This window comes from Panicum virgatum, chromosome 2N, assembly GCF_016808335.1.
Source record: "Panicum virgatum strain AP13 chromosome 2N, P.virgatum_v5, whole genome shotgun sequence".
Taxonomy (NCBI): domain Eukaryota; kingdom Viridiplantae; phylum Streptophyta; class Magnoliopsida; order Poales; family Poaceae; genus Panicum; species Panicum virgatum.
The window spans coordinates 69,024,564-69,036,056 of NC_053146.1; the positions used below are offsets into that span (position 1 = coordinate 69,024,564).

The following is an 11,493-nucleotide window of genomic DNA, read 5'->3' on the forward strand; positions in this document are numbered from 1 at the left end:
TTGGAGTCATCTTTGTCTGTTTGAAAACTAGCATCGGTGTAACCCTTTACAAGGAGCTCATCTTCGCCTCCAAATATTAGGAACATGTCCTTAGTTCTTCTCAAGTACTTAAGGATACTCTTTACAATTGTCCAGTGAGCTTCACCGAAATCTGACTGATACCTGCTCGTAAGACTTAGAGCAAAGGAAACATCTGGGCGCGTGCAAAGCATAGCATACATGATCGATCCTATGGCTGAAGCATAAGGAATTGTACTCGTCCTCTTTTGCTCATCAGGTGTCGTAGCACACTGACTCTTGCTTAGAGTAATGCCATGTGACATTGGCAAGAAACCTTTCTTGGAATCTTGCATATTGAACCGATTCAATATCTTGTCAATGTACGTGTCTTGGCTTAATCCAATTAGCCTTTTTATCTATCTCTATAGATCTTAATACCCAGAATATAAGCCGCCTCTCCTAAATCCTTCATCGAAAAACTCTTTTTCAATGAGGTTTTAATGGTTTCAAGCATTGGAATATCATTTCCGATCAGTAATATGTCATCCACATATAGGACCAGAAACACAAATTCGCTCCCACTAGCCTTTTTTAAACACTAGGCTCATCTTCATTCTTGATGAAGCCAAACCCTTTGACTACTTCATCAAAACGAATATTCCAACTCCGAGATGTTTGCTTCAATCCATAGATGGACCTCTGAAGCTTACATATTTTCCCAGCATTTTTAGGATCGACAAAACCTTCAGGCTGTGTCATATACACATCCTCACTTAGATGTCTATTAAGGAAAGCGGTTTTGACATCCATTTACCATATCTCATAGTCATAATATGCGGCAATTGCTAGGAGAATCCGAACAGACTTTAGCATTGCAACGGGCGAAAAGGTTTCCTCATAGTCAACACTTTGAATTTGTCGGAAACCTTTCGCCACCAATCGTGCCTTATAGATGTGAACATTTCCATCCATGTCTAATTTTTTTCATAAAAATCCACTTACAGTCGACAGGTCTTACACTGTCAATTTGATCGACCAAGTTCCAAACTTGATTATCATGCATGGATTTTAACTCGGATTCCATGGCTTCAAGCCATTTGTCGGAGTCGGGTCCCATCATTGCTTCTTTGTAGGTCAAGGGCTCATCATTTTCCATCAATAATACGTGGCGCTCCTCCGTAATAAAGAGGTTGAGCTTGTCAGTAGCGCGACGTACCCTTATAGACCTTCGTGGGGCTGGTGCCTCAACTACGGGTTGTGCAACATCTTGCACATCCCGTGGATGTTCAGTGGTTGCAGGAACAGTTTCGGGTGTTTCCTGAATTTCTTCAAGTTGCACCTTACTCCCACTAAATCCTTTTGAGAGAAACTCCTTTTCTAAGAAAACACCATTGCGAGCGACAAACACTTTGCCTTCCGCCTTATTGTAAAAATAATATCCTTTGGTTTCCTTAGGATACCCCACAAAGAAGCATTTGTCTGACTTTGGAGTGAGCTTATCTGACATCAAACGTTTGACATAAACTTCACATCCCCAAACTTTGAGAAAAGATAATCCGGGACGCTTCCCAGTCCATATCTCATATGGTGTCTTCTCAACAGACTTACTTGGAACCCTATTCAGTGTGAACGCAGCAGTTTCAAGAGCATAACCCCAAAATAACAATGGAAGATCAGCTTGGCTCATCATGGACCTAACCATGTCCAACAAGGTTCGGTTCCTCCATTCGGATACCCCATTCCATTGAGGCGTTCCAGGCGGAGTTAGCTGCGGAATAATTCCACATTGCTTCAAATGATCACCAAATTCAAGCCTCAAATATTCTCCTCCACGGTCAGATCGCAGAAATTTAATTGTCTTGCCTAATTGATTTTGTACTTCATTCTGAAATTCTTTGAACTTTTCAAACGATTCAGACTTGTGCCTCATTAAGTAGATATAGCCATATCTACTAAAGTCATCAGTGAAAATAATGAAGTACTGAAAACCACATCTGGCTATTGAGCTCATTGGTCCACATACATCGGTATGTACAAGTCCCAACAAGTCACTTGCCCTCTCACTATGACCAGCGAAAGGCGTTTTGGTCATCTTTCCAAGCAAATAAGACTCACATGTGTCAAATGATTCAAAATCAAATGAGCTTAACATTCCATCTTTATGGAGTTGTTCAATGCGCTTCTCATTTATATGACCTAAGCGACAATGCCAAATAAAAGGGGGATTCAAATCATTTGGTCTAAGCCTCTTAGTATTAATGTTACAGACAGATTTATCCTCAAGATCAAGAACATATAATCCATTCACCAATGGACAATGAGCATAAAAAATACCATTGCAAAAAATAGAACAACGTTTGTTCTCTATTACAATCTTAAAATCACCAACTTCTTCCAAACATGAAGAAGAAATAATGTTCTTGCTCAAAGCAGGAATGCAATAACAATTATTTAATTCCAAAACTAATCCGGAGGGTAGAGACAAGTGGTAGGTGCCGACCGCCAACACCGCAGCCTTTGCGCCGTTGCCGACACAAACGTCCAACTCGCCTCTTGCAAATCTTCTAGTCTCACTTAGACCCTGCAACGATTTGCAAGTGTGAATCATCGATCCAGTATCAAATACCCATGATTCACTAGAAGATACTGCAATATTTATTTCCATAACATTTATACCTGAAGTGGAAGTCTCACTTCCCTTCTTCTTCTTCTTTTCTTCCAAGTACTTCTTGCAGTTCCTAGACCAATGTCACTTTTCATGACAGTGGAAGCATTCATCCTCAGAAGTAGGGCCAGATTTGACCTTAGGTGCTGGCTTTAGCTTAGAGCCCGAGGACTCACCACTGGAACTCTTTTCCTTGCCTTTACCTTTGGGATTACGAGGCGTCCAACGCTTCCTCTTTTTGTTCCCTTTCTGAATCATCATCACATGATTGGGATTCTTCTTAATGCTCTTCTCTGCTGTCTTTAGCATCCCATGCAACTCACTCAATGTTTTATCCAAGCCATTCATCTGAAAGTTCATGATAAAAGGCTCATAGCTCGCCAGGAGCGACTGGAGAATAACATCAGTAGCCAAGTCTTGGTGAAGTTCAGAACCAAGTCTGTCCAAAGTCTCAATGTAACCAATCATTTTGATCACATGAGGACTGATCGGGCTACCTTCTGCCAGCTTGCACGCAAACAAGGACTTTGAGATATTGAACCTCTCAGTCCTGGCTTGGTTCTGAAACATCCCACGCAGCCCCTCTATCATGGTATGAGCATCCGCATGCTCATACTGCTTCTGCAGATCAGGGGACATGGTGGCGAGCATCAGACAGCTGACATCAAGTGAGTCATTGCAGTGCTTCTCATAAGCTCTGCGATCAGCAGCAGTTGCATTGTCAGGGAGATCATCAGGATATGGCTGCTCAAGAACATACTCCTTTTTCTCTTGTCTGAAAACAATTCTCAGGTTGCGGTACCAATCAATAAAGTTTGTTCCATTCAACTTTTCTTTCTCAAGAACAGAACGCAAATTGAAAGCGGAATTGTTACTGGCAGACATGATCTACAACATTAAAGTAAAGCAAGATTTCAGCACTAAGTTTATGTAAAGACTTTCATTAACTGATTTAACAAAAGACAACCTACTATATCAAAGTCATCTTCCCTCTAATGACATATAGTGGTTCAAGATCCATAATCACTAAAATCCTAGTGAGCTTTAACATCACGGCTAGAAAAGTAGTGATACAGGTAAGCAACAAATTACTAATCACATCTCTATGCGACTCTTATTTGTTGGGTGGCATCCAATGCCCCGGCCCCAACCCTATGCCTTAAAGCCCAAAACTGTTTTGATAGCTTTATTGAGTAAACAAATACTATGCTTGTGAATGTCCGACATCCACCCTATACAAAAGTGATAGCTGAGGGTACTCTACTTTGGTAAACCTACCACACAACGATCAAAATTTATAGGTGCAGCTATTGGTAAAAGGCATCAAAAACTCAACCTTTTCTGAGGGAAACTATTCTATCATGATTAAAGCATCCACCATATGTAAAAACATGAAAGAATAGTATGACAGAAAAATAAACATCACAGGCATATAATCATATTATATTGTGAATAGTATGGCCTCTTGCATCACAATGGGCTCCATCGCCACCAAGGTGACCTCCATTGCCATCCGTCCTGTCTTGTGGTGATCATCATCGCCATCATGATTGAAGCCTCCATGAAAAGATACTAAGCTACTACATCTAATAGCTAGTGAAATAATTACATGAGGATTCAAACATCACAAGTCGACACGCAGGTCGTTATACAATAATGGTGCAACCTCAACCCGGTTGTGTTAACTTGCGACACGCAGGCCGCACAAATCATCACATACATCATCACATGACATTGAGGCCATACCATTCACATCACAACCTGCAAAAACAAGTTAGCCGTACGACGTGTTCTACCAAAGTAGCGCTTGGGAAGCCGCTACAGCGAGAAAGTCACGGAATTACACAGATCGCATCTATGGAATCCCTATGAAAATCTCATCAGAGTGATCGCATCACCTCAAATCCGAGCCATTCATAATGCCTCAATTTTCACTAGGTCAAACACATTGACCGTGCAAACTTTGCACTTGAGAAGACTGCATCTACACATGACCTCGATCTGTTGGTTCAATCTGCTGACTATGCACACAGTTAGTCCCGATGGTGATTCCAGCCGGTAGGGACATGTCGTATGCATAACAGAGAAAGAACACAAACTAATCTTTTGTCACATGCCGCGCAATCAACTCGCTCCAGTTTTAACCCCTTATTACCAATTGATCTAATCAAACCGTGCAAAAGTAATAGATCCAATCTACTACTACAACATATCACCTATATGCAAAAGATCCAGACCAAAAACTACGCAAAATGGCTCTGGTACCACTGTAGGGAAACGGGTAGGCTACGCTAGCATCACTACCGCATATACCCAAGATACTTGCGAGTAGAAGATCATAAATCGTTACCACTAGACGCGCAGCGCAGCGGAAGAAGTCGCGTGTCGATGTAGACAAAGTAGTCGATCACGCCCCACGAACCGAGCTCCTCGTACTTGATCCCAGCATCCGATCAGCGCAGCAGTCGTAGCAGCGCCTCCACGGAGTTCACACGTACGGGGATGAAACGCGGGGCGTCGGTGTGCTAGCACCGCACGCACGGCAAGGGCGGCGGCCGAGAGAGAGAGGGAGGGGCGGCGGCTAGGAGGTGGCGCGGCTCACAGGATGTCCGCCCCCCTAGCCCCTCCCTCATATATATAGGGCGTACTAATGGGCTTCTATCTCATAGGCCCATTAGTAACTCTAATCACTCTTGGATCAATATCCTTTTGGGCCTTTAAACCGTATTGTGATGATGGCCACTTGGACATATCACCAACACAGAGTAGCGGCGGCCGGCTGCAGCGGCAACTCACGGCAGCGGCCAGTGGCCACGGCGACTCGGAGCGGCGGCGACAACTCGCGGCAGCGGCGGCCGACGTCGGCAACTCGGAGCGGTGGCCGGCGGTGGCAACTCAGAGCGGCGGCCGGCAACGGCGGCGTGATCGTGCTTGCGTCGGTGTAGATGTTGCCGGCCCTAGCATATGCGTTCGTCAAGATTAGAAGCTAACGAGCCGAGGAAGATTACGAGCCGCGCATGCGTTGGGAGGATGAGCCGAGCGGAGAGCACATGCGCTGGGCGCAAGCGAAAGGCCTTTCCATCTGATGCTCTTTCCTCCACGTGGCAGATATCTAGATGGGACTGTAAGGGCACAGGTTTACAGCCCTGCTGTACCTAATTTTTTTCCAATTCACCACCAATGACAACAACTCAATTGTATTCTTACATCATGTATATACTCTACCTTTGATGTGGTTTAGAACGTCCAGAAAGAAATTAATTATATATACCTTGTGGCATGAACTGTATTATGTTAACTTTGCTTCCATGCAGCTATATGCATACATACATAATCTTTGCCTTCTTTTCAGTACGTAAAGTGAATTCAGTTGGGTTCCTTTTTCCCTTGGTTGCTCGGAAGGGGAAAAAAGAAGAAGAAAAACTAGGCTTTCTTTTCCTGAGATTTTTTTGGGGCTCAATTCATGCATGCATGTATCGAGTGGTTGTTGAGAGCTAGCCATTTTAATTTCCATGTTGTCCGATCCCCTAAAAACAATCGCATGCACTATATAATTAATGTGTGCTAGTCAAAGTCCTTGGAGTGCAGGACTTGGAAGTGGACGAGAGTGAGCAATATTGAAGTTGGCCTGACAGTAACTTGGCAAGATTAAGGATTTTCTAACTTCTCTTGTCACGAGGGGCCTGCGTGGATATCCATCGGTCCAACCAGGCATCGATGCAGAAAGGGCCGACTAGTGACAGGCATGATCTACACAACACCATATACAACTAGCTTAAAAAGCGTTAAAGAGAGCTGGCAGGCCACAAACTGGACTGACACTGACAAACCGTGTGCTGATCCTACTGCTTAATTGATCAGTTCACGACAGGCAGCTCATAACTAAAGCACACATTCTAAATCTTGCCGAGATTTTGCCGTTAGCATATATAGTTCTATATAGGGAATGCAAGTGGGTACCTAATGATATTTTTGGGTCAGCTAATTAATTACAATGGCATGTCACTCTAGATCATTTTTCCTCCTAAAATTATTTACGCATAATGACATTCTAGTTTATTTTATCAACTTTTTGGGTCGATCTAATGATCAAAAAATTATCTAACTTGCATCCTTAGTTCTATATATTCCATTTAGGATTAGACGATTCACGCATCTGTTGATAGCAATCTCAATCTTTTGTAGCGGGCCTGAACAAGTTTGCACTTTAGTATATCATATCATGCCGAACAAACCATGCTTGAAAAGCTGATTGTGATTTTCTGTATTTTTTCAGAGGAGATAACAAATGCATGATGTTTACTGCTACGTATTGAGTCTTTTGTCAATCGTTCGTGTGTGTGTGTCACTACTACAATCGGCAGTTTTGTCCCGGTTTCAAAGGCCAATTTGTCCCGGTTTTGGAACCGGGATTTGGCTGCCAGGACAAAAGCCTCCAGGCTTTAGTTCCGGGTGGCAGAACCGGGACTAAAAGTCCCTGACGCTAAAAAAAACTTTTGCGCCCCGCGGGATTCGATTCCAAGACCTATTGTCTAGCGTATGGTTTCCTTGCCAACTCACCTAAGTAGTACATGGGGGTTCCTATACATCTTGTGGAAAATAGTTAAGCAAGTTACCTATAAAACCCAATAAAACCCATTTAATTAAAAATTGTTGAACCAATATTTTGAAAATGTTGAATCAATATTTTAAAAATATTGAACTGAACATCTTCCTTCATCTTCTCCGGCTCCGGCGCGCTCGGGCGGCGTCGGCGCAGCAGCGGCGTGCAGCAGTAGCGCGCAGCAGTGACAGCACGCAGCAGCAGCAAGCGGTGGCCGCCGCGGCGGCTAGCAGCAACAGCGCAGCAGCACAAAGCAGCAGCAAGCGGCGGCGGCGGCTAGCAGCAACACCAAAGCAGCGGCAAGCGGCGGCGGCGGCTAGCAGCAGCAGCAGCACAGCAGCAACAAAGCAGCAGCAAGCGGCGGCAGCTAGCAGCAGCAGAAGCGGCGGCGAACAGCAGCACGCAGCGCACGGCAGGCAGGTGGATGTGCGGGCGCTCGCGAGGACGCGGGCAGGCGGATAGGCTCAGGGGGCGGCGGCGCATAGCGAGGAAGAGGGCGGGAGGAAGAAGGAGGTTAGGGTTGGGAAGATCCAACGGATGAAATAGTTTGCACGAATCTCAAACACTGGAAGGTGGGGAAGAAAAAATCTTCCGAAAGATGTATATGATTTCTACTCCAACCAGAACAAAAGGCCCCTGTCCCCCTCGCTGGTCCGGCTAGCCGTTGGACCCGGGACAAAAGCCACCTTTGGCCCCGGGCCAAAGACAGCCGGGACAAATGGCCTGGATCAAAGGCTTACTGTGTAGTTGTGTGTGTTCTTGTGTAGTTGTGTAGTTCAATTCTAAATGATAGAATTGTTTTCACTTTCAGAAGAAATGACCACAAATTACATATTCTGTCATATTATAAAAGTTGAAGTACCTAGTAGTATTGCTTAACAGAACAGATTATATATGTAGCCTACATACATTCCATTACATTTTCCGGATCATATATATACATATATAATCATGCATCATATGTACAAATACACAGAACGAGGCTGTTCATCAGATGAACATAGAGCTAGTCTTTATTGTATTAACCAACACATCTATCTATGCATGTGGATATCTGGCCACATCAATCTATTCACTGCGGCTACTAGTTGTGCAACTACTAGTGCATGCATGCAAATTGCAAACCTGTCATGCATGCATGCATGCATGAGCCATTATTGTCAGGGATCGAAGCCAAACATGTCATCATCCCCGGCGTTCCCAAAGGATCCAAACGAGCCCGTCATGAACCCGAGGCTGCTAGGAGACGACGGGAAGCTGCCTGCGCCATGGCCTCCCCAGTAGTACTCCGCCGGTGCCGACCCCACGATGGCCGACGAGGTCGTTCCAGCTGATCCCACCACGGCGGCCACCTCTGCGGCCGGTGAGGCGCTGCTGCTGTGCAGCTCCTCGCTGCCGTAGCGGTAGTCCTGCGCCGGCAGAGAGGAGCTGTACCCGACCATGCGAGAGATGAACATGGTCGGATCCAAGGCTTGGGGTTGGGGAGGAACGGCGGCGAGCGTGGTCGTGGATGCGCCCAGGCCCAGGGTAGCGGAACCGAAGCTGATGAGGTTTGCGCAGTCGTCGGGCGGAGCGGCGGCGGCATCGATGACGAGCGGGATCGTGGAGGGGTCCCGGCAGGTGTGCTGGCCGTAGTAGCTGATGACGAACTCGGACGGGTTGTCATCGGAGGCCTGGACCTGCCTGGTCGCCTTGCACCCTTGGTCTGGCTTGTGGGTGCACCTGAAGTAGCTCCTGCATATACACATACGCATGCAGATCGATCAAGAGAGAACTGATATCTATAAGATGCTAATACAAGCTATAGTACTGCAGTAGCTGAGATTAATTTGTTTTGCTTTTTAAGCTATACTAATCTTGCTACGCATAGAAAGCAACATATGCTTTGTTTATCAGTGAATTAATTGCTTGCTGTACATGAGGGCTAATATATACATGTGCTTTCTAATTCACTGGACAACAAGTTACATATAGTATTAGTATACAAGTGTTTGGTGCGCCCCTTTAGTTTCTCTAGTAAAGCTAGGCAAAAGGAAAAGGAGAGATTATTTCTTCTCCCCTAGGCTTCAATTATTCGACCAATTATCTTTAATTTTTTTGTAGACAATGAACGAAGGTAGTCTCGATCCGCCTCATCTCCGGCCTTTGCATCAACTAGAATATTATGCATGATATATAAGTTTCTAACAATACATGCACATATACCTTGGGTTATTAGGCGAGTCTTGGATATGTTTTTGGCCGTACTTTCTCCATGAGTTGCCATCATCCAGAGAACTTGTAGTGACTGTCCTCAAGAAGGGGCTGTGTGATCTGCCATATAAATACGTAGTACATGCATGAATGACATACTCTACATATATATACAAGCTAGGTTAATGACGACCCATATATATTACGCCCGATTTTATTAATTGGAATACTATTTTAATAAACTATGGAAAAAGCATATATGCAAGTGCTGCAGCTATGAATAGCTAAGCTAGAAGCACCAAAACCTGGATTAACCCCCTTTTTTTAAAAAAAATACACAATTGAAATCAAGTTGTTAGAAAGAAAGCAAGTTCAGCTTTCTGCCTATCATGGGCACATAAAGTTGATTAAGCCCCACTACTAAACTTAGACAGTCTAGGGTATTCTCCAAATTGCAAGGCAATCATATAAGCATGGTCGTATATATATCCTAATGCATGCAGCTACTAGTTGCACGGTTAATTAGTAAGGGTTTTGATTAACTTTCTTCACCTTCTCCTGGTGGTGCTCCGGCGCTGCGGTCCAGACCCGGTCACCGCGCCAGCTCTCCTCCTCCTCCGGCCCTGTCCATGGCCGCCGGCGGTGGTGTCCAGAGCTGCCGACAGCGCGCTCGACAGGCTGTTCATGATCCCGTCTATCAGCTCGCTGGTCCCAGGTGTGGCGTCGGCGGCGACGGCGGGCGTTCCGGGCGGCGTGGGCGACCCCTGCAGCATGTTCCGGAGCATCTCCGTTCGCTCACGGATGTCGATCAGGTTGTCCACCACCGCCCGAGGAGCCGCGGCAGGTGGTGACGAGCGGCCGCCACCGTCGGCGCCGCCGCTAGCTGAATACGCCGCCATGCTGGCAGCAATCCACTAGCTATTAAGCTAGCTGAGCTAGAGCTGCGGTGCAGCAAGTGCATGCGTGTCCACCTGCCCGGACAACGGCCGTAGCTAGAGCGATAGGGTCGTCGTCGCAGCAGCAGCTACTGCGGCTTGCTTTTATTGGCGGCCGCGGTGGGAAGTTGGGAGGAAAAGGAGAGGAGGACGGGACGGGGTGGGCGAAGGCGAAAGAGGAAGTGGCGTGGAAGAACATGCAGGCGCACATGTGGGCCCCCGGATGGATGTGTCGCACTGGCACTGCGCGCAAGGCGACGAAGCTAGGGGCGGGAGCAGGCCGGTCGTCATCGCTGTGACGCGCCACCGTGAGGTCAGGGGCAGCCGACTCATGGTCGTGTCTTAGAGTCACAAGCTAAGCTCAGTGGACAGAATTGAACAGATAATAATTTTCATGAGATTAAACGTAATAAGGGCTATAGATAACGAGAAATGACAAACATAATCACTACAAGGCGCGCACACTATCGTCACAAGGCACACATTTACACCTGCTATAAACTAAATTATATTGATACTGACGAAATCACTAGCTACAGATCTACTCCCTCCATACTAAAAAAAATCGTTTTGGACAACGACACGGTTTCTAAAGCATAGCTTTGACTTCTTATTTTTATAAAAATATTTATTGCAAAGTGATATATTAATATTTTTGTGAAAATATTTTTCAAGACAAATCTATTCATATAATTTTTGTATTTCGAAACTCAACAACTTAAAAATTATTCATGATTTATATTCCAATATTTGATCCAAATCTTGTCCAAAACGACTTTCTTTTCAAGTATGGAGCGAGTATTGTTGTCTCACTGTCGATAAACATTTTGAGGATCGGACATTATTTGAAGATCCTCGTGAAGAATATAGTCACCTTCACTAACCATTCGAGTGAGGCTCCTCCGATCTATGTGGTTTTATAATCCTACTATATTATTTGGAAGCGATAACGTAATAATAGCCATTCCCTGATGATCTTAACACTACAGCATACAATTGGCGCGTTTCTTTCTTTCTCGTTTTCTTTTGAACACCAATGCAATGGTGCATCGTTGTCTGTCAATTGTAGTTGTAGAAGCAGCTAGTGTTTTTTTTTT

General features: G+C 45.2%; 1 protein-coding gene across 1 annotated transcript; it reads right to left on the reverse strand.

The window, feature by feature from the left end:
* Window positions 1-8,110: 8,110 nt before the first annotated feature.
* Window positions 8,111-10,524, reverse strand: LOC120662183 (WRKY transcription factor 55-like). The gene is made up of 3 exons (XM_039941307.1): window positions 10,014-10,524; window positions 9,474-9,581; window positions 8,111-9,002 (listed from the first exon to the last, which is right to left on the reverse strand). The coding sequence occupies exons 1-3, from the start codon at window positions 10,358-10,360 to the stop codon at window positions 8,429-8,431; spliced, it is 1,029 nt and encodes a 342-aa protein (XP_039797241.1). The 5' UTR covers window positions 10,361-10,524; the 3' UTR covers window positions 8,111-8,428.
* Between the last annotated feature and the right edge of the window lie 969 nt (window positions 10,525-11,493).

Excerpts from the sequence above, each read along its gene's own strand:
- LOC120662183 (XM_039941307.1), bottom strand. The coding sequence starts at position 10,360 with ATGGCGGCGTATTCAGCTAGCGGCGGCGCCGACGGTGGCGGCCGCTCG. Across the intron at positions 9,582-10,013 it reads CGGAGCACCACCAGGAGAAG|ATCACACAGCCCCTTCTTGA; the intron begins GTGAAGAAAGTT and ends TTTATATGGCAG. Across the intron at positions 9,003-9,473 it reads GACTCGCCTAATAACCCAAG|GAGCTACTTCAGGTGCACCC; the intron begins GTATATGTGCAT and ends GTGTATATGCAG.